The sequence below is a fragment of the Canis lupus genome, chromosome 11, assembly GCF_011100685.1.
Source record: "Canis lupus familiaris isolate Mischka breed German Shepherd chromosome 11, alternate assembly UU_Cfam_GSD_1.0, whole genome shotgun sequence".
Classification (NCBI taxonomy): domain Eukaryota; kingdom Metazoa; phylum Chordata; class Mammalia; order Carnivora; family Canidae; genus Canis; species Canis lupus.
Window position 1 is genome coordinate 1631949 of NC_049232.1, and position 22235 is coordinate 1654183.

Below are 22235 nucleotides of genomic sequence, written 5' to 3' on the forward strand. Positions count from 1 at the left end.
CACATAGTGGCCAGCGTCCCTGGAGGAGGCAGTCACCACGGACCAGCCCGTGTGTGTAGGGTTGGTGGGAGTTAAGACGAGGTCCACGTTTCCCCTCCAGGAAAGGCTTCTGTGCTTGTGCGATATCAGTATCCCTGCGTGATCCCATCTATGCGCATGGACGTGCCAGACTTGGAGGGCTAAGTGTCCGGATGTTGGCCTGCTTTCAATTATTTCCACTCTACAACATCTGCAGACCCACGAAAAGATTCAAAGTATTTCATTCCATAGACAGATTGGTCAGCTTCATGTGGGACAGTTTGTATCCCTAGAGGACACAGAGTGCCTTGTTCTCCCTGCCCTGGCTTCTCTGCCAAGGAGTGGGCTGGCCAGGCAGCTTTGCCAAGAGGCCAGCCCTGTGTGCGCCTCCACAGCCTTTGGCTTCATGGGGCCGGCTGGAGCCTGAGTCACAGGACTGGCCACTGGTTACCTTGCCAGCAGGACAGGAGGCCCACACTGTTCTTCCTGGGCTTGGGTAGGCCCCTCTGCTTTCCAGGAGCAGGAGGCCCTTTGTACAAGAAACTTTTCCTGCCAAGCTTGGAGGCTCCTGATTTCTTTTCTTTTTTTAATGGGAAGATGATGAAAATATTCTCTAACCGATTGTGGTGGTGGTTGGACAACTCTGAGAATAAATATACTTAAAAGCATTGAATTGTATGCTGTAAATAGCTGAATTATAGGATACATGAATTATATCTCTACAAAGCTGTTATATATGAAACCAAATGCAATGAGTAGAGACTTTGTAGCATCTCTGTAGCCCTTTTTTCCTGCCAAATAACATAGCCAGTACACACCCATGCCTCCCCTGAGTCCGAGAGCTGTGCAGTATTTCGGGGTGGGTATATTCCACACCATGAAACCAGGCTCCTGTTGATACATATTGCCACATTTCTCTCCTGAAGGCACTTTCTCAGGCACTATATGATCGCCTGCTATCCTCCACATTCTCTGGAAGAGAATGCCTTTCTCAAGGCCATACCACAAGGCTGCTGAGAGTCAGAGTGCAAACCTGACCAGCCCAACTAGGCCAGAGGCCAGCTCTCTGGTCTCCTTGCCTCCTATGAGCTCCGCGCCTCCTGCTTGCTCTGAGCCAGGCAGGAGACAGATGTGCCAGGGAGCAGATACTCAGCCTCGCAGGCTGTAAAAACACTTGCTAATATCAGACCATTGCATGTGGGAGAGGGAGATTGTATATGTTTTCGCGGATTATAAATGTAAAAGTCTTACAGGCATACCAGCCAAAGGCGACCAGTAAGACCTGTTGGGATCCCAATATAAATCAACAAGCAAAAAACTAAAAAATAAAAAAAGAAACCAACGAGCTATAAAAAGACATTTTTGCGACAATCAAGGAATATTGAATATACTCCAATATATATCAATAATAAAGATGAGGTGAGTGTTAGATAATATAAATATATCACTATTAATTCTGTTTGGTGTGATACTGGTTACAGCTTAAGAGCCTTACACATCATGAATTATTTAAGGAATAAATCAATCATATCATGACTTATTCCAACAACACAAAAGTTGGAGAGATAGTTGAGACAAAATCAATTACACATTACAATTATTGAATTGTTGACTCCAGGGCACCTGGGTGGCTCAGCGGTTGAGCGTCTGCCTTTGGCTCAAGGCGTGATCCCCGGGTCCTGGGATGGAGTTCCGCATCGGGCTCCCCACAGGGAGCCTGCTTCTCCCTCTGCCTGTGTCTCTGCCTCTTTCTCTGTATCTCTCATGAATAAATAAATAAAATATTTTTAAAAGTTTAAAAAATAATTGTTGACTCTGGGTGATGAGTACATGGGGGTTCATTAGACTATTTTTGAAATGTTTCAAAACAAAAAGTATGTGTGTACATATGTGTGTGCATGTGTATACATATTTGCCAAGGTCAAAAAGATTTTCTAAAGATGATACTTCTAGGGAAGTTAACAAGGGCACCCTCTGGTTGCCATTTACAAGAAAAGAAAGATGGTTTTTGCAGGCAGATCCAGTTATTCTAGAAAATATGTAAGACCTTCATGTGCCAGCAGAATGGGGAAACCCTGTGAGCTCTGAGACTCCCTCTCTCCCCACACTCCACTGAAAATCAAAGTTATGTTAAAGGTCACATTACCATGGTGATGTTCTCACCTTACAGAAACAGGTGGTGATGCTAAAAACCTCCCATGAGGAGTTCACAAAGATCAGTGCCTGGAGGACCATGTCCCAGGAAGGACCCGCCTCCACAACTCACAGCACATGAAGACAATGACCCCCAACTCAATGTCTGGGCAAGCCGCCTGGAAGCCCCCAAACACAGCCAAGAGCAGAGCCGCAGGAGTCAGGGAGAGGGCAAACAAGGTATCAGTGCCTGAGGGCAGGGGTCAGCCTCACCAGGTAAGGCAGGGCCCCCAGCCAAGCAAGGACAGAACGCCTGAGAAGCTCAGGCATGCATGCCTTCCAGCAGGACTGCAGCCAACACAGATCTGCTTTCCTCTATTTTCTCTACACTCTTGAATTCTCCCCACTGGGGTCAAGCTGGCACAAGCAACACCCCCAGTCCCATATTCTAATACCTTCACTGGACTTCACTGGAAAGAAAACTTCCTTTTTCCAATGGGTCCTGCAACACTCTTCCAGGATGATGTTCCTGGTTCTGGTTCTCATCGGCCTGATTTAGGTCTCTTGAAAAGCCCAGACCCAATTCTTGTGTTCTGAGGATGGTGGCCTCATTGTCTAGGCCTGGGCTATGTGCCCACCACAGTAGTTGGGAGGGAAGCCAGCTGCATATGAGCCAGCAAGCTGAGAAGGAGAGAAGGGGTGGTTCCAAGGAGGAATCCAGGGTGTTGTCTCCAGGGGAAAGGAAAACAGGCCCAAATGTCCTCTTTGCCCATTAGTCACTCCAGACATCTTGGCTTCTGTGTCCTAGTGAACTCCCAGGCAGACCCTCCCCGAAGCCTCCTTCTCACCCTCATATCCCACCTGCCTCAACAAACATGAAAACCAGGCTGCACATGAGACAAGAAAGGCTTCGGATTTGCTCTGGAACCCAGACCCTGCCCTATGCAGTTGGACTGATGCTTGCATAGGATGCGCTCCACTGAGCATCTGCATGGGCCACCCAGAAGCACACCCCCTCCACTGTCCAATGGAGATGGACACCAGAAGAGTCCTGGACCCCAAACCTTCACCCTCTGTCCCTGTCCTAGGCTCTAAGAATCATAGGCGAATGTCACTGTTAGACTGGACGACTTGGAGAGGACACGGGCCACCGCATTTGAAGAGCCCCTCCTCTACCCGCCCCCAGAATCTGCACAACATCAGTAGTGGATGGAGTAGTTGACTCAGCTGCCCTAGGGCCCAGCAGGAAACCAGGGCTGGAAGGACAGCCAGCACTCAGCCTAGGAGGGAGGCTAGGGAGGACATGGAGGGCAAGCCCCTCTAAGGATACAGCCACACTCAGCACCAGGCAACAGTGGCCAGAATTGTCAGCTCTTCTAATCAGTCAGAGACACTGGAAGCCCAGGACACAGACTGAGCCCTTCTCAACCCTGTCTCAACAGACAAGAAGGCGAGAAAGCAAGAATGGAGCATCAGAGCATCCAGAGAAATTGGTAGCAGCCAGAGTGGCCAACCACCCCAGTCTGCCCAGGACCGAGAGGTTCCTTGGGATGTGGAAATCTCAGAACTAACCCCAGGACAGTCGCAGTTAAAAAAAGTCAGACAGCTAGTCACCTTGGGTTACACCCTCAGACAGGATGACAGAGCATTTCCTGAAGGGAACGTGCAGGGTTAAGACAACCAGCAGGGCTGGGTCAGCTTCAGGGGTGCTCAGCCGGAGCATCACCACCCAGAGACCTGATGGATTGGACCCTGACAGGGCAGTGTGGGAGAGGCCACCAGACTTTACCTGAGCCCTCAGGGAGAATATTTATATCCTGACCGCACCCCCCCCTCCAGACCTTCTGCTGGCCAGAGCCAACCAGTAGCCAGGGAGCCTGGGATCCCCATGAAGGCCAGTCTCCCAGGGCAGAGAGTCAGGGGAGGGGTAAAGAGTGGGTCTGGTGCCTCTTTGTCCCAGAGGAGATGCTTGCCTGAAATAATGGGGCCTGAAATAATACACGGCTTGGAGTGGTGGAGCTTCTGTAGTCACATGCAAGCCTTACCATCACCAGTTCCCTGGACCTGGCCAGAGAGCCCCCAGAGTACTCCCAGCGCCTGTACCCCTTGGGGTATGCTACTTCTCTCCATTCACAGATACCCAATAGCCAGTGCATGCAATCCCAGGCTTCTGCTTGCCCACATGCACTCCCACCCTCTCTCACTCCCACCCAGTTTTTCCTGGGTGCCAAGGCAGCAGAAGTGCATTGGTAGCACTGGCTCTCCTGGGCCAGATCTGGGCTTCACAGCACAATTTGAAATTATTTCTAATCAGAGATCAATCTCTGGCTAAAAAAAAAAATTTGTAGTACAACCATATTATTGTTTAAATAATGACTACCAGGGGCACCTGGGTGGCACAGAATGTTGAGCGTCTGATCCTTGGTTTCAGCTCAGGTCATGATCTTGGGGGTCATGGGTTCAGGTTGGGCTTCCACACTTAGCAGGGAGCCTGTTTGAGATTCTCTCTCCCTTGCTACCCGCCCCTCCCCCCCCCCGCATTGTGCTCTCTTTTTCTCTAAAATAAATAAATAAATCATTTTAAGAAAAATAAATAATGACTACCAATGCAAAGAATAATGTTATAGGGGTTGGTAAAAATCTGACAGGATTAACTCTTAAAAGTGTTTTTTTATTCTTTATTTCCTAAAATGAATAGGTATCTCTTCTGGAAGAAAAAAGTTACAAAGATTTATAATTAGCCTATTTTTTTTTTAACTAACTTACAATCATAAAAGAATACAGGAGTTGAGGCTTAAGGCAGAACTCCCCCTCGGTCCCCACAGGACAGAGAAAGGAGGTAGAACAAGTCCATGGCTCCAAGGAATTCCTCAGGAAGATAACCTGTGTGTTGTGTTGAAAGGGATGGGGGGGGGCCTCTCCTGCCTCAGTGCTGAGGTGGGTGGTGGCAGTGGGGTGGAGCCATCTGGCGGCCAAAATTGCACTGGACAACCCTCCCACTTTCCCATGCCCGGACAAAGAACCTGAGGCCTTAATCCCTCCAGGATTCCTGCCTCAGTTTCCCATCCAGCTCTCCATTTCAGGCTGTCCTCAAACCCTGGCCTCGGGCCTGTCTCTCAGACCCTCCTTAGCCCTGAGCCTTTTGCATCTCACCCCATACCTGTCCCCATCCCCAACCCTATAGGAGGGAGGAAGGAGGAGTCTGAGGAGGTGGCTTCCTGATTGACCCCAGCTCTGGCCTCATGTTTTGCACTGCTTTGCACTCCCCACCACAGGTCTCATCTGAGGACCAGCTACCCGGAGGCAAGGAACTCCATCCAAGTCACCATACCTGGGGGTTCTGACCTGGGTTCCCCCAACCCTGTCTGTCATGGGCACCGCTCAGGGTCCCCTTAGAATCTGGCGCCCTGCTGCTGGATGGAGTGATCTAACTCAGAGCTCCAGCTGCAGGCTTCAGCATCCTGCACACCCCCCCTTCCTTGAATCCTCTGCCGAAGCCTGGGAAACCCTGTGCTTCACAGCTCTCTGGGAAGGGTTGGATCTCTGGGCTGAAGGAGCTGACACCAAGGTCTGCCTGGCATTTTGGCTCTCAGAGGGGAATAAGAAGACCAGGAGGAACAGGTGACTAACCCTGGTCACCCTGCAGCCACAGCCCAGCTGAGGTAAGTGAAGACTGGTGCTGAGGACCCTTGATGACAACATGGAAGCTGTTGAAAGCCCAGCAAGGACTCCCACAGGAGTTAAGGGCAGCCCTCATCATGCCATGGACCCCATAACCCTGCCCAGGCCCCAGCAGAAATGTTACAGAAAAAGGCGGCTGAACAGGGCCTGTAGCCAGATGATAGCTGGCACCATTCCATGTCTACCAGGACAGTCATGGGGCTTAGTGGACTGTGTGAGAGGAGGAAGCAGATCTCCGGGTTGTTTGGGAGAATCCAGTCAATGAACAAATCCCCTAAGTGTATCAGAGTTGACCTGAGGTTTGGAAAAAACAGTGCAGGTGAAGAAGCTCTTTGCAATCCCAGCACATGGTCCTGCTCTGCTGGCCAGAAGGGTCAAGGTCACTCCTGGAAAGTGGGACAAGAGCCAGGCTTCCAGCTCCTGCCACTCAGGCTCACTCTCCCAGGAAAACGGGCTGAGGCAAGTGTCTATATACATGGTCTTTCTTTCTCCTTCCTCTGAGAGGGGCCACACAAGGGCCTCCTGATCAGACCAGCCTAGCTGGTCTTCCTCTTCCTAGCTGAGTGACTTTGGGGAGATTGCTTAATCTTACTAAGTCCCAGGGGCCTCCTGGGTTGTACCAGGACAACTCCCTGACAAGGCTGACGGCAGGAAGGGTCTCTAACCAGCAGCACCTTACCAGCTGGGGTCACCAGCTGCCTAACTGCTCCCCTGAACCTCAGATCATGGTTCCTACAGGTCAAAGGAGTCAAGACTCTATTCAGTTGCAAATGACAGAAGTCACTTCAGAGTGCACGCAAAGATGGGAACTTATTGAGTCTTGATACTGAGAATTCCAGGGATAAATGCTGGCTTCAGTTCCAACTAAATCCCAGAGCTCAAAAAAATGTTCATCTTTCTCCATCCCACAGATCTGTTGTGCTCTGGATTGCCTCACTCTCAGACAGCCAGCCCTTCCCCACCCCACCGCACCCCAAAGTTGACAAGAGGGTCCCCAGCATCACTAGTTTACCTTCCAGCCAGCTGTGCCACCAGGCAGGAAAGAGGCTCATCTCCTCTGATTTGTCCCATGTCCCTGAGCAGGCAGAGCTCAGCACAGGCCACATGCTGATCCCTGAACCAAGGCCAGCACCAGCCAGATCTAGTGGCTATGTGGCCAGGCCCAGACCACAAAACTAGCCCCCAAAGAGAGGAGATAATGCTAACCAAGCTGCAGATACCTTCATGGGGGTCCTAGCATCCATGCCACTCCCCACTGGGGAGCTGTGAACCCCCAAGGAGGATGGGAGACAGATCTGGACCCTAATAGGCCCCCAGGGCTCCTGGTGTCTTGGTACTAGCAGAGGGCCTGATGACATGATGCTGTTCCCACCTCAGTTACATGGGGGGGGGGGGGGGCTGCTGGTCTAGGGTAGCTAGCACTCTAGTAGTCCTCAGCTGTGGGAACTTTGCATACACCTGAACCTCCTTTCTCAAGTCTGTTAACTTCCTCTGGCAACCTGCCATGGCTCTACTCTGACCTGCACCAACTCCAGCCAGCCCAGTCCCCAGGGAGAGCCTGGCACCCTCTCCATCAACCCCTCCCCATTCTCCCCCCACCAATCCAGATCCCACCTGGAAGTTTCTTCCTTTCTGTATGACACTGGATTAGTGTCTGCCTCCCACCACTATCCAAGCACCACGTACATGCCCAGGCTGCACCATTCTCACTCATCATGAAGTCCCTTTACGCATCAGGACAGGCATGAAGCAGCTGCTTAGGAATGAGGGAATGAGAGAATGAAATGAAATGAAAGCAACCCTGCACCGTGAATGGGGACAGGCGGATACAGTGACTCCAGAGCTGGCTCCACAACTTCCCAGCAGAATGAATCAACCAAACCCCTTCTTTACGGTCACTGAGCCTTAGTATCCTCAACGGGCAAATGGGCAACTCTGCGTAGGACCTGCCAGAGCCGTGGTGAAGCTAGGGAAAGAGTACACCAGGCAAAATGCCCCAGACAAGAGGCAAAAAGCTTCGTTTTGTTCTCTAACACGACTGGGAAGTATCTGTTTAGAATTTCAAGATGTTTTTTAAAAAAGTAAAATAAAAAACACCAGATGCCTTCAAAGTACGCAAATGATGGGCCAATTCTCATGACCTTCCTCGGGAGACTGAGGCCCAGGCCCGGAGAGCAGTGAGGAAGGGAGGAGCCAGCCAGGAACCGGGCGGAGGAACGAGTGTCAGTGACTCAGAGCGGGGCCAGACTCGGGCTCCTGGCGGGCAGGCGGGCGGGCAGAGATGCCCCTGCTGCCTCGGACCGGACCGGTGCGCTCAGGAGGGCCCCGGGGTGGGGGTAGGGTGGGGCTTCCACGACCTGCGGAATCCCCGCTTTCCCGGTCCAGCCCTCCTGTAAAGCCCGGGCTCGAATTCTGCCACTTTGACTTTGCCACCGCCGGCCTCCCCTCTCTGGCCAAGTCCCTTTCCACCTGGGAGGGGCCCCAGTTCTGCCCTCCCTCGGGGAGGCCCCTAGGGTTCTCCCCGCGCCGGGCGGGGGGCATGCTTGAAGGCCGTCCACGTGCTCGCTTCTGATGCCCTCGGGGAAGCCTGGCACCCGGAGGGGCCCCAGGGGAACGCGGGCCTCGTGCCTGACCCTGCGGTCTGTGCCCTACACACAGTCTTAATCCTCACCGGGACCGGGTAGGAAGCTTTCACTGTCAGCCCATTTCGCAGACGGGGTAACTGAAGCGCAGAGCTACTCAGTCCCCCGCCCACAGCCCCACGCCCGGAGCGTGCGGAGTCGGGCTGTGAACACGGACCGTCTGCCGCCCCCGGTCCAACTCCAGGACCCGACCCCCGACGCCCGCGCGTCACAGACCCGGGCTGCGCGCCAGCCGCCCCTCACCCAGTTCCCGGACTCCTGGGGGCCCAGGCCCCGCCGTTGTCACGACAACCGGGGGCCAATGGGGAGCGGGCGGCGGCGGAGGCCCCGCCCCGCCCCCCCTCCGGCTGCGGGCTCCTCGCTATAAGGGGCGGAGGCCGGCGCGGGAGCGAGGCCAGCGGAGCGCCGGGCGCGCACGGGATCCGAGTGTCCGGAGCGCGCAGAGTCCCCGGGCCGCGAAGGGCGCGAGCAGCAGCCACGATGTGCGGTGAGTGCGGTGGGCGCGGGCCGTGCCCCTCCAGCTTCTCGGCCCCGGGGCCTGGGAGCGGGGCGCCGGGGACCCTGACGGGCGCGGGACGCGGCCTCGACCTGCGCCCGCCCCAGAGGTAGAGGCTTCCACCGGCCGGGTTTGCCGCCTCCTGCCCCCCGCCCCCGCGGGGGTGTTCCAAGAGGTGTGGGGCAGGAGGTGCCCCTCCGCGGGCTCGGACTTGGCGAGGGCAACCCAGCCTGGCCCCCCACAAAAGGGACAGAATTGATCCTGTCCTGGGCCGGCCCTTCACGGTACAGAGGTCCCCCCCATGTCCAGTGAGGAAAGCGCCCTCAAGTCGTCCACAAAGGCGGCCACGCACAAGCTCACGCGTCCCAGCCCGGCTCTCAGCCCCCCGCGCCCCCCAGGAGGGGCCACCCCACCTGCACCCTCCCTGGCAGCCCGCCAGGCTCGCCCGCGTGGCGCCGGGAGCAGCCCTCGTGCGCTCGGGAAGGGCCTGTGCGTTCTCCTCGCGTCCCAAAATGAACCTCTCGTCCCTGGAAGGGTTGATGCCGTGTTGCCGCCTCTTTGCTGAAACAGCTCTTGGCGAAGCTTGGGGAGAAGGCAGCATCGCCCGCCGAGCCTCGAGCCTCGAGCCGCAGCGGGGAAGGAGTCGGGTCCGGGGAGCAGGGCCGGGCTCGGGCGTCCCCCGCACGGGGCGGCGGCGGAGACGCGGTGCTGTCCCGAGAGGCTGCTGCGTGGTGGGGAGGGCGGCTGCGGCCCTGCGCGCACATCTGCAATTCCTTACTCTCCTGGCTGGGCCGCCCCCGCCGGCTGGGGAGAGGGCCCGGAACTTCTGCAGGGACAAAAGGTCACTGTGCCTTTTTTTTCCCTTGAGTAGGATTCAGTTACCCATTTCAGCCTCCTGTGGCTGGAGGACCTGGTGGAACTTTTGAAGCCATGAAAGGCCTCTGTCTGACTTCTCGAGGGCTGTGCGGTGGGATGTGCCAGCAGTGAGCCCTGGGCCAAGATCTGTACAGGCCTCGTTTCTGAGGCCAGCCGCTTCTGAAAGTGAAAAAGAACCTCTGACTGAGAAGCCCGCAGCCCAGCGGCTTTGGGATGCAGCCTCCCCAAGGCCAAGCAGGCGTCAATTTAAATTCCTGAACCGCCAGCAAAAATCTCAGGGCTTTGGGGCATCATTAACAACGTATAGGGCTGCCTGTGGGTATTTCTGGGCTGAGAGGCAAGGCAAAGGTGCCACTTTTGCCAGAAGCCCATTGGAGTCTAAATCCCTCAGTGTGGCATTCAAGGCCCTTGACCAACTGGTAGCCCTAGCCAGACTAGTAAACCCACCAGGATCTGCCCGTCCAACATCTTCCACCTCCCTTCTTGCTCCTCTCAGGTACTTTCTTGCACCCTTCCCCACACCAGCACCCCAGCCTTCCCTCCTGCTTCCTACTTGCATCCAGCTTTCTCTGTGGTCTCTTTGAGCCTAGGGGAGAGATGGGCTCAGACTCTCCAGATCTGGGGTTTGGTTCTGCTTTCTTAAGGGGCCGCACATATTTGGTCCCCTAAGGAAAGGATGAGCTTTGGGCTGTAACCACCTATGTCCTTACATCAGGGCTCCCCACTAGCAGATCCCACTCTGAAGGACTCAGTGAAGTCGAGGAGCCACGTGGAATTCCCACATGGGGGTTATTTCCTTTTCAAGTAGCCAGGAGAAAGTCTCAGCTAGGTGCTAACGTGTCTTTTACAGCTCTCCTACACTTGCCAAGCACCCCTTGCACGAGGACACTGCCCCAAGCTCAAGCCTCATGGCGGCAGCTGGCTAGAATTAAACCTGTTGTTCTGGGTTAGTTCTGGATTATGGTCTGTGTATGTATGGCCGGTGATACTCGATTTCGTTTTATGGTTGTGCTCTTTCACAGTGCATTTATTTAGGTTTTCAAAAACTTAATCAATTTCATAGAAAACTATTAAGGATATGATTGCATGTTTGGTACAAGGATTTGGCAAAATTTGCAAAGATGCTCTTAGAATAAGTCGCTTGCCCTTGTCACTGAACTCCAAAGAAGTCTATGCGCACCTGTGTCTGAACACGAGCTGTTTTAGGTCCCCTTTCTGGGCAGGCTCTGGCCCCCACTACGATCTGCCACTTCGAAGCCTCCTCCTAGAGAAGTCAAATCTCCAGGGCTGCTCCTACAGAGGTGAACAGGGACTGAGCTGAAGGCCTTCCCTTTAGTTGCTAATGACCATGCTCAGATTGGCTCTCGTTCACCCTCATCTCTCTGCATCTCCCACAGAAAGCCAGACCCAGTACTGGCTGATCCTCCACACACTAAGCAGCTGATGTACTGAGAGTTTAGCATGGCAGCAGGGACCAACACATGCATGGGAATTTGGCAAAAAGGATTACACTTTCTGTCCACGGATTTTTAGATCTTCCCTATCCTTTACCACTGCATTTAGTAATGCATGGCGGTGGAGGCTGGGGGGAGAACTTGGCTATGCAGAATTAACGAATTCTTTGTTTTTTCTAGAAGGTAAAGCCCTTGCTTTGAATTCATTATCTTTTGTCTTAGTTGGTGTATTAGTGTCTGCTGGCTGCTGTAACAAGTTACCTCAAACTTGCTGGTTTAAAACAACATGAATGTTATTTTCTCACAATTTGGGAGACCAGAAATCCAAAACTCAGTTTTACTGGGCCAAAATCAAGGTGTCAGGAGGGCCTCACTGACACTCTGTTCTCTGGACACTCTAGGGAAGAATCTGGTCCTGTTGCTTCCAGACTCTCATGGCTGTCAGCATTCCTTGGCTTGTGTCTGTACCTTTGTGGTCACATCACCTTCTCCTCTTCCAAGTCAAATCTCTCTCTGCTTCCCTTTTATAACACTTGTGATGGCATCTAGGGCCCACCTGGATAACCCAGGAGTCTGTCCCATCTCTAGATCTTTAATTGAATTTCACCTGTTAAGACCTTTTCCCATATAAATATTTTTACAGATTCTAGAGGTTAGGACATGATATCTTTGAGGGTCATTATTTATCTTGCTACAGTTGGGCTCTTGCTTTTGGGCACCCTCTCCAAGAATAACTCAGTATCACTAATCCCATATGCTCAAGACACAGCCTCAAGGATGTTGACCAGAGGGCTACCAGTGTCCCCTCTATGCCCAATGCATACACACACCCAAGTCCCCGGGTTCCAGAACTTGCAGATTGGGCCCACCATAGTCAGAAGATGAATATAGGCATCAGTTAAAGATCCCGTCCTTCACTGGCATGGCCAGTTGGAGCAAATAGTCTTCACAATTTTTCTAGAAGTCAGGTCTTGTGTCATATAAATATGGTGCTGACCTTATCTCGCCCTCCATGCAGGTACATACTCTTCCTGCTCATGTCTCCCCTGCAAGAAGCAGACGTGGTTTTATTCCCCAGAATCAGGAGGGGCAGGATGCGTGTGCACGCCCTTCCCCCACAAGCTCTCTTTGCTTACATAGTGGTCTTCAGAAGAGCTTGTTATGTGCTTAGGGGGTTTGTCTCTCATTTCAGCTGAGGAAACAGCCATCCAGAAAATTAGATGACACCGGGGAGAACTCACCCTTTTGTTCCAGACTACTTCTGGCTCTGGGAACCCCATCATATATGACACCCATTTCCTCCCTGTAATGGTTCAATTCATGGGATGGATGCTTCAGAAGAGACTAACCTGGAGTTGATGGGGCACAGACTCTGGAGGCAGGCCACTTGCCTTGCCACCTCCCCAAGCCACAAGAACCTTGCAAAACAGAGCCCCTGCTCCAGGATGTGCAGATAAATGTCTGACAGCTGGCTCCCTGTGGCTAATTTCAAGTCATCAGTGTGGGGTCCTTGAGTGTGGAGTTGAGAAGAGATGAGTATGTTTGGCTCTCAGGAGCGAGCCCTAGCAGTTCCCGCACCCTGCTCACACCCTGCGTGCAAGATTCCTGTGGGCATTCTCGAACAGAGGGCTTCATAGGGGCCAGCTGGGGAGGGGCTCAGCACTGGAAGTGACTCCCCACGTCCCCCGCCTCCTCCCCATTATTACGCCATTCCTCCCTCACTCAGTCTTATTCATCCGGGGTTTCCCAAGTTCGCAGGAACCTTCTGGAAATTTTGTGATGTAACCTTAGTGAACAGTACTTTTAAACCGAAGGATTCTCTTTATGTTTAGTGAAATTTGCTTATAAAGGAAGATTGCCTTGAGGTTACAAACACTCCAAGAAGAAAGTTCTGGAGAATTAATTGGCAAAAACAAGCGCTTTCATCTGATTGTCTGTCTCTTTCATTTTCAAAGGGAATATTTCACCAAAAAAAAGTTTGACCTTTTTTTTTATAGCCAAATTTTGGCAGGTTAAGCAAAGACTTAAACTTTCTTAAAAGTATTTTTTAGTACAACTTAGAGTATCTGTTACTTCTCCCTTTGTTCTTTGTGAAATTCTAAAATGACAAGGACACCAAGAACTTTTTCATTAAAAATAGAAATGCCTTGCCCATGTTTACTGCAGGAAGCAGAGTCTCCTGTTATCTCAGAGATTCCAGTGGTGCAGTAACTTTAACTCATGGAGTCCCAGCGAGGCCAGAGGCAGGGTGAGGCCGTCCTGACCCTGAGCCAGGCCCTCAGGTGCCTGTGTCTGTGTGGGAACCCTGTGGTGGGACCTCTGCCTTGGCCCACTTCTGTGAGAAGATGGCAGCAGCTGTCGTTGCCATTTTATCAATACAGTGCTGCCCCGAGAGGCCACAACCTCCTCGGGGGTCGTCCCTGTTGGCACAGTGGCCTCCCCGAGCTGGGCACCTCACCCAGGAGAGTAGACCTGCCCCACCTCTCCTAGCACACCACATATATGCGCCCAACCCTCAAACACACACTCACATACGCTCAAACACGTACCCAACACTCAAACACAAACTTACACACATCCAGCGCTCAAACACACATTCACACCCATACGCATTCACGCACCACACACACTAATATGCTCTCTCACCCTGACACTCAGACACTCACATATATACATACTCTCACGGACACACACGCTCAGGAATTCTGGGAGGCAGGAGTCTGACTGGCTGGCACGTCTTCTGCCTGAGTGGGGAGTGACCCCACTTGAGAACCGGACTAGTATCTAATTTGTACTAGGCTCTGGGACCAAGCAATGCTAAGAAGCATGGGATGGTGGTGGGAAGAGCACCCTCAGTCTCGTGGAGCACTGGGGAAGGGATCCCCAGCCTGGTGGGGTGGTGGCGTGGACCTGCGGAGTGAGCCCCTACCCTGGTGGGGTGCAGACTGTATCTCTAGCTGCAACTGTCCACCCTCCCTCACAGTGAGGGCAGGGCTTTCATTGAGGAGGAGAGAGGGTGAGATTTTCCAAAACGACAGCCACAGATTCAGAACACAGACCCCAGCCTGCCAATTGTGAATTTGACCTCTTCCCATGTGCACTAGGCCCCAGACAGCCCCTGTTCTCCTCCACCACCTCAGGCATTCCAGGGTTGTAAAGAAGGTTCCAGGAGTTCGGTGCTACTAGTCCTGGCCATGAGTCCAGGGGACACGGCCACCAGACCTGATCATTGTCATTATGGTTCAGAGTCCCCCTGCCTGAGTGAAAGGACCTCATCATCCTGGTGCCTTTGGTCCTGATTGCCTGTATCTCTCAAACCGTTTACAGAGGGAGCGCTAGAACCCGCAGGTCCCCAAAGGGAGCCAGGCAGAGGGGCTGCAGCCCCCTTACAAAGGGCTAGTCTCCATTCTACGTCATGTCTGGAGCCTTCCCTGGAGTTTATCTTGGCTTTTCTCCCTCCAGAACCTTTTCTCACTCACTTTCCCCATAATATTTAAGAGCAGGGCCCTAGAAAGCTGTTTAGAAGCTCTGGATGCCGGGGTGGGGTGTGGGCATAGGGCATGTACTGAGCTGGAGTGGTTAGGCCACAGCAGCCTCTGTCCCAGGGCCAGACATTTCTGTAAGCCACCTTGGGAGGATTTCACCACCCTGCCTGTGTAAAGGAGGGACAGATGGACGTAGGGAGAGCCAGACTTGCTGTAGTTGCCATGTCCTATATGGCAGAGAAAGTGGAGTCAGAAATAGCAATGTCTGGTGGGGCCAGGGGGAGTCTCTTGATGTCACCAGGGCCCAGACCCTACCAGGGAGCTTGGAGGTCTTTCCATCAGGGGTGAGGTGGGCATCTCTCCAAAGACCAGGCCCCTTCTACACAAGCGATTTCTCACCCCTCGAATTGTAAGACGGGGCTTATGCTGATTTGAGGAGCAACAGGGAGACACTCGCCATCACTCAGATAGACCCGGCTGTGACTTCCTCGAGTCTTGGACTTGGAGCTAGAGATACCCTGTCCGTTCATGGGAACCACAGCCTTGGCACAGGATGTTGTGAAGATCAGACGAGATAAGGTTCTGAAAGTACTGGCTTCCTGTGTGCTCCGCGCATCTGCTGCTTGGCGTCTCACACTCCCCGGGAGTGGGAAGACCCTTGGGTGGCTCTGAGCCCATCCTTCTATGCATTGGAAGGTGTGCTCAGACAGGGCTTTCTCCTCGAGACCGTCATTCTTCTGGGTGAGCAGGACTTGGGAGCCACGGAGAAGTCAGGTTGGGCTGGATGACAATCCCAGACCTACCAAAACTAATTCATATAGTGGCACATGGTCAGATAGTGTACATGGGCAGAAATACTGTGACCATGCAAAGAACACACATGCAGTAGGAAAGGAGTTTCTGCCCTATAGCCAATGCCCTCTTCTGAGGCAACCACTGCCCCCCCCCCCACTCCCACCAACCTCAGGTCTTGAGAGCCCTTCCAGAAATACCGTATGTGTCTCCCAACCCCTCCCTGCATGATTTACTCAGGTTCTGCGAATTGCTTTTTCCCTTAACAGATCTTGGAGATGTAGCTTGTTTTCCAAGAGAATACAGAGCTTCACCTTGTTCTCTGCAGAAGGCCACCTGCCGGGATCCCTGGGTGGCGCAGCGGTTTAGCGTCTGCCTTTGGCCCAGGGCGCGATCCTGGAGACCCAGGATCGAATCCCACGTCAGGCTCCCGGTGCCTGGAGCCTGCTTCTCCCTCTGCCTATGTCTCTGCCTCTCTCTCTCTCTCTCTCTCTCTCTCTCTCTCTGTGACTATCATAAATAAATAAAACATTAAAAAAAAACTATTAAAAAAAAAGAAGGCCACCTGCCTGTGGTCCCATAGTGGCCCTGCCATGTGGCTATGCTGCCACCTACCTGGTGGCATCAGGGACCATCTTCAGGACCAGGATCAGGATCCCAACCTTGCCCCCATCTTAACTCCCACAAACAGTGCTGAGCAGTGGCTCAGGCCTTGTGCATGCACACATGCCCCTCTGCAGAGATAGCCGTTGGAGACATTCCTAGCAACAGCTCTGGTCAACAGATGTGTGCATTTTTAATTTTGACAGATTGCCAGATCCTTCCAGAGAGCGCACATGCATTTAAACTCTCAGCTTCTTGTCAAACTGTTTGATCTTTACCAATTCCGTAGGTAAAAAACCGAGTCTCCTTGTAGTTTTTATCATGGATGATCTGGATCCCAGAAGGGAATTCTGACACCAATAGAAATGCCTGGGAAAGCAGCTTTATTCCATTTCTTTATTTTTCTAAGCTAGTAAGAGTATGATGTTAATGCTGGGTGTTGGTTTTTTTAGTTTTTTTTTTTTTTTTTTTTTTCACTTCTTCTCGGGAGAGTGCAGGGAGAAGCCTGCCAAGAGGGAGAGCTGTGAGAGGAGATGGAGGCGCTTCGTTAATGAAAGAGCTTACTGAATAGGTGTCTGAATGCAAGAGATTTTTATGTTGAAATTAGATTTATGTTGTCATGTGCAAAGACCTCGAAAACCACTCCCTGGCACCCCCCCTCACCACAGTATTCTCCCAAACTGTGCTGGGGTGGCTGGGAACCTCCTGGCTGGGTGTGGACACAGCTGGTAGTCCTGAGGACAAGGCGGCTTTAACCAGCCCAGCTACCCCCACCTCGGGTGGAGGAGGGGCTCTGGAGGCAGCACCCCCACCTCCCCACCAAGCAGGCTACCCTGGATCTAAGAGCCAGGGGCGCCTGACAGGAGGACCTCAGAAGTGCAGTTTAACCCAGAGGAAGGAGAATCATAGGGGAAGATTGAAGGATTGCAGAGTAGAGCCTGAGCTCACTCTCATAGAGGCATTTCAGATTCCAAACCTTTCCAGGGTTGGTATATGGGCCTTTGAGTCATCTGCAGTGCCTGTCAGCTCCCCTCAGTGAGGAGCCGCTGTAATTCTAGAAGGATTCCCGGGATGCCGGGGAAGACTACAAAAATGATCTGTGAGTGGCTCCCTCCTTCACATAATTGTCTCCCATGGCTATGTGTCTTTACAGGGACTGGAATTGGCCCACGTCCCCCCAAGAAACTTCCTGATATTTTGCAGGATAATTAACGTGAAAAGTTTCACCCAAACATTAGATTGTAGTGGTGGTCGGACAATTCTGTGAACATAGAGTTGGCCCTTGAAAAATGAATAGTGTGTGTGTGGAGGAGTGGGGTGGGGTTAGGGGCACCAGCACCCTGCACAATCAGAAATCTGCATGTAACTCTGATTCCCTGAAAACTTAGTGACTATTGACTAGAAGCCTCACCAATAAGCATTAACACATATAACTATGTTATATGGAGCCTATACTGTATTCTCATAATAAAGTAAGCTAAAGAAAAGCAAATGTTATGAAGAAAACCTTTAGGGAGAGAAAATATACTTATGTACTATAGTTATCAAAAAAAAAGTGGAGTTGGTAGTTCAATCCCATATTGTTCAAGGGTCAAGTGTCCTGAAAACTATAGAGTTATACACTTTAAATGGGAGAATATTACGGTATGTGACTTACATCCCAATAGAATTGCTCAAAAATTTTTAATGTTTCCATTAGAAGGTAACTAGTGGGGTATTTTTTTTTAATGAGTAAGGTGAGAAAAATACATCCTCTGCCCACGTGTTGAGCTCTGAAGTGTAGGGTAAGGTGTGAGCTCCTGTGACCACACCTTCAGCACCTTCACCCAGCAAGTGCCTGAATATACACAAGCCCCTAGACACAGTGGCTCTCACCTTAGAGTTAACCAGGAACCAAAATAGCTGACCACCAAGATAACCTTAGCCATGTTAAAAAGAAAGCATCTGTCACTGCTCAGAAAGCATAGTGTGCATGTTTTTATATAGAAATTCTATACTTTAATACTTGTGTGCAAATATATCCTGTGTACAGTAATATACAGGACAGAATGCAAAATATCATTTTTAGCACTGTTTAATTTTATTGCCCAGCTTTTGACTGTGTCTAGAATGAATTTTAGCAAGTTGATTATTCATATGCTGTGCCCCTACTCACTGCTTAGAGATATAACATCCCTTTAAGTGACATTGGATAGCTCATTCAGAAATACTATATTGACTTAAGTCTAATCTTTTTTTAAAGATTTTATTTATTTATTCATGAGATAGAGAGAGGCAAAGACATAGGCAAAGGGAGAAGCAGGCTCACTGTGGGGAACCCGATGTGGGACTCGATCCCAGGACCCTGGGATTCTCCCTGAGCCCAAGGCAGACGCTCAACCGCTGAGCCACTCAGGCATGCTTGAATCTAATATTCTCAATGACTGGAAATATTACAGGTGGTTTTCTGTAAGTTGTCCCCTCTGAGGTTCATCTCTGACATTTCCCCCCAGTTTTATTGAGATATAGTTGACATATAACATTGAATAAGTTTTCAGTGTACTAAATGATTTGGTATATGTATATATTGTGGAATAATCACCTCACTAAGATTAGTGAACAGCCATCACCTCACATTGTTACTTTTTCCTTGTGGTGAGAACTTGAAAGAGCTACTGTCTTAGCAACTTTCAAATATACAATCAAGTATTATTAGCTTAGTCACTGTGCTGTACATTGCATCCCTAGGACTTGCTTACCTTATAACTGGAAGTTTGTACCTTCTGACCATGTTTACCTAGTTCCCTCAACTCCTACTCCCCCACCCCTGGCAACCACCAGTCTGATCTCTGTATCTCTGAGTTTGGGTTTTTTAGATTCCACATATCACACAATATTTGTCTTCTTCTATCTCACTTATTTCACTTAGCATAACGCCCTCACGTTCCATCCATGGTTTGCAAATGGCAGGATTTCCTTCTTTTTTATGGCTGAGTAATCTGTCATTGTAAACATATACCATAATTTTTTATCCATTCATCTGTGGATGGATAATTAGCTTGTTTCCATGTCGTGGCTGCTCTAGATAATGCTGCAGTGAATACAGTGGAGGGAGGTGGATATCTGGCAAATTTTTAATCCCGGTTAGACCTTTCTGTCATCCCAGGAAAACAGTGGGAAAATTAAAAATTAAAATAAAATCATTAAAATTAGAAAAATAAACCTTCTACACCTATTCATCCTTGAGGCAGCACTGCCCAGTGGTTAGGAGCATTTAAATCCTTTGGTCAGATCGCCTTGGTTCCCAGTCACAGCCTCCCAGGCTTCTGTTCCAGAGAGTAAAGGGAGGTCATTGGTAGGTCCAGTGCCTACAGCTGATGTGAGCTTTGATTGACATCTGTATGGGAACACTTGGCCCAGTGCATGAGTTCTCAATAAGAAGAGTTACTAAGAATGTTCCTGAAGGCCAGTATTGTTCACAATCCAACCTCTTGGCTTCCCTGATGAATGCAGATTTACAGTCATTCTACTCCACACACACTTATCGAAGAAGCATGGTATGCCAAGACATAGTGAGAAAGATAAAGATAGAAGTGCCAGCCTGTGTCCTTATCAGGGGATGTAAGTGTTCCAGGATGTAAGAGCACCGGGGTGGCCCAGAGCAGAGGAGCCCATCTGGCGGGGGCCTGAGAGGGATAAGCCTGCTATGGGAGGTGGTTGGATCTTTGAGGAGCACAGGTCTTCCCAAGTCAGGTAGGGAGAAAAAAGGGCAGAGAGATGTCAGGACAGGCAATTCGCAGGAGACCAAGGGTCTAACCTAGTCTCGAGCAGGCAGGGACATAGAGGACTTTGGCAAGAACCAGCATGATGACTGGTTTATCTCCATTTAGGAAACTATTATTTTGAAATACAAATACAGAAAATGCAGCCAAATAAAATCTTCTTGGTATGCAGATCTCCCTTGAAGATAAGGATTCTCCAGGGGCCAAGAGATAGTTTTATTTTTGCTGTTGTAAAAGTAGCGTTTATGGATGTTGAAGCTCAAGGCAATAAATAGAAAGGAATAAAGGCCCCAGTCCCTGTCCTCACCTGCTGTAAGAGGCTGCTGTGACCTCCTTAGGACTCTCTCCAGGCCTGTTCTGTATGGATCAAGGAGTCCAATAGGCAGGGACTTCCAGATGCCCCTGGGTGGCCAGGTGGTTTTGCTGATCTTTGCTTTTGTAAATATTGCCACAGTGAAAGCCCTGTTGGAAAGTACAGCTGTAGGAGAAATTCTCTGCAGTAGGATTGCAAGGCCAAAGTGCGTGCATGTGCTCTTCACGTGACTTGTGAGACCTTTTGTCGGTCTCACGGATGAGGCTGTGGGCCATGTCCTTCTCAAAGCAGGAGGGGAGCACGGCTGTCGGGTTATGTCAGGGAAAGGCTGTGCACATGGCCAGAGAGCCCTCCAGCCTCGTCACCTGTGCCAGCATCCTAGGAGCTTTTTTTTTTCTAAACACCAACCAAGCAATTGATAAACCTGTGGCCTCCCGTCTTTTCACAGGAATCTTCGCATACATGAACTACAGAGTCCCCCGGACGAGGAAGGAGATTTTTGAAACCCTCATTAAGGGCCTACAGAGGCTTGAGTACAGAGGCTATGACTCAGCAGGTAGGTCCTGCGGCCACCGCATGCAAGGACGCATGTTCGTTTCACTTGACAACTAGAGACCAATAGGAAGAAGAAATCAGGGCAAGCAGATCTCCACCGGAAGTGTCCCATCCATATCTTCGTGTCCCTGTTCAGGTCACTGCTGTGCATCTGCTGGGGTGCTCAGGGGTGGTGAGATGTCACAAATAGATATTATTTTTTCTATCTGATTTCATGATAGAATTATAATTTTATATCCTGTGTTCATTTCTCTCCCACATTTTCCATTGTCTCAAACTCTTCCTGACGCTCTTTCTTGGTGGCTGCACACTCTGACAGCCTCAGAGTTCACTCTCCATCTACTTGACCTATAGACATCTGGTCTGCTTTCCATTTTTAATTAAGCAGCCTGAGGGAGAAGGGGGAGGCAGATGATTTTATATATCCATTCATTTTTTTAAAGATTTTATTTATATATTCATGAGAGACACAGAGAGAGAGGCAGAGACATGGGCAGAGGGAAACAGGCCCCTTAGGGGAGCCCATTGTGGGACTTGATCCCAGGACCCTGGGATTGCGCCCTGAGCCCAAGGCAGACGCTCAACCGCTGAGCCACCCAGGCGCCCCTATCTCTGTTCATTCTTAATGGAGAGCAAGTCAAATGAAGGATCGCAGGAACACTAATGCAGCAAGGATACCAGCTAACACAGCAGAGTGCACAGTGCACAGCATGACAAATGCCCTCCAGTGAGCCTACTGCCCTCACTGGTGGGCCTGGAGGTGCCTCCCTCACAGGCAGGCTTCCGGGACTGCACCCCAGTTGGAAACCCCACCAGGCAACCACAGCCCAGGCCCAGGCATGCGTTCCCTGCTGGCTGTTGAGCACTGCTACAGCCTCTTTTTCCGAGTCGACATCCTGAACACTGTCTAGTTCTCTTCCAGGCCACAAGCCTGGTGAACGAGAACCGATAAATCCACAGTGCTGTGTAGCCCTCACCCGGGGTTGTACTCTGTAACAAAGGCAAACTTAAATTCCAAAACCAAAAAAAAAAATCATGTGTATACCACAGGTGTGGCCATCGATGGACATAATAATGAAGTCAAAGAAAGACATATCCAGCTGGTCAAGAAAAGAGGAAATGTCAAAGCTCTTGATGAAGAACTTTATAGTAAGTGTAACACAGGCCCTGTCAAAGCAGTAAGTGCAGGGTGCATCAGTTTAAAACCTTTTATTGCAGCAAGACTAAGAATAGGAACTTAACAAGGGGAATCAATAGAAGAAGGGTTCAGCCCACATTGTAAACTGTGTCTCTGAGGGTGTGGATTTTTTTTTTTTAGGAGGTGGTGAATGAGCATTTTTAATTTTTTAATGTTTTATTTTTTCTGGCAAATGATAGTGCTTTTCCATTTATAGTAGTGCTCTGTAATTTTCTTTTTCAAGTAAGC

The 22235-nt window shown here is 50.7% G+C and overlaps 1 protein-coding gene across 1 annotated transcript in view; it reads left to right on the plus strand.

Moving 5' to 3' along the window:
• Positions 1–8831: 8831 nt before the first annotated feature.
• Positions 8832–22235, plus strand: part of GFPT2 (glutamine-fructose-6-phosphate transaminase 2) — a 41363-nt gene continuing 27959 nt past the window's right edge. The window contains exons 1-3 of the mRNA XM_038551713.1: positions 8832–8961; positions 20703–20810; positions 21860–21958. Coding sequence (XP_038407641.1) covers positions 8955–8961; positions 20703–20810; positions 21860–21958 — 214 coding nt within the window. The 5' untranslated portion in view covers positions 8832–8954. The remainder of the gene's footprint in view (positions 8962–20702; positions 20811–21859; positions 21959–22235) is intronic.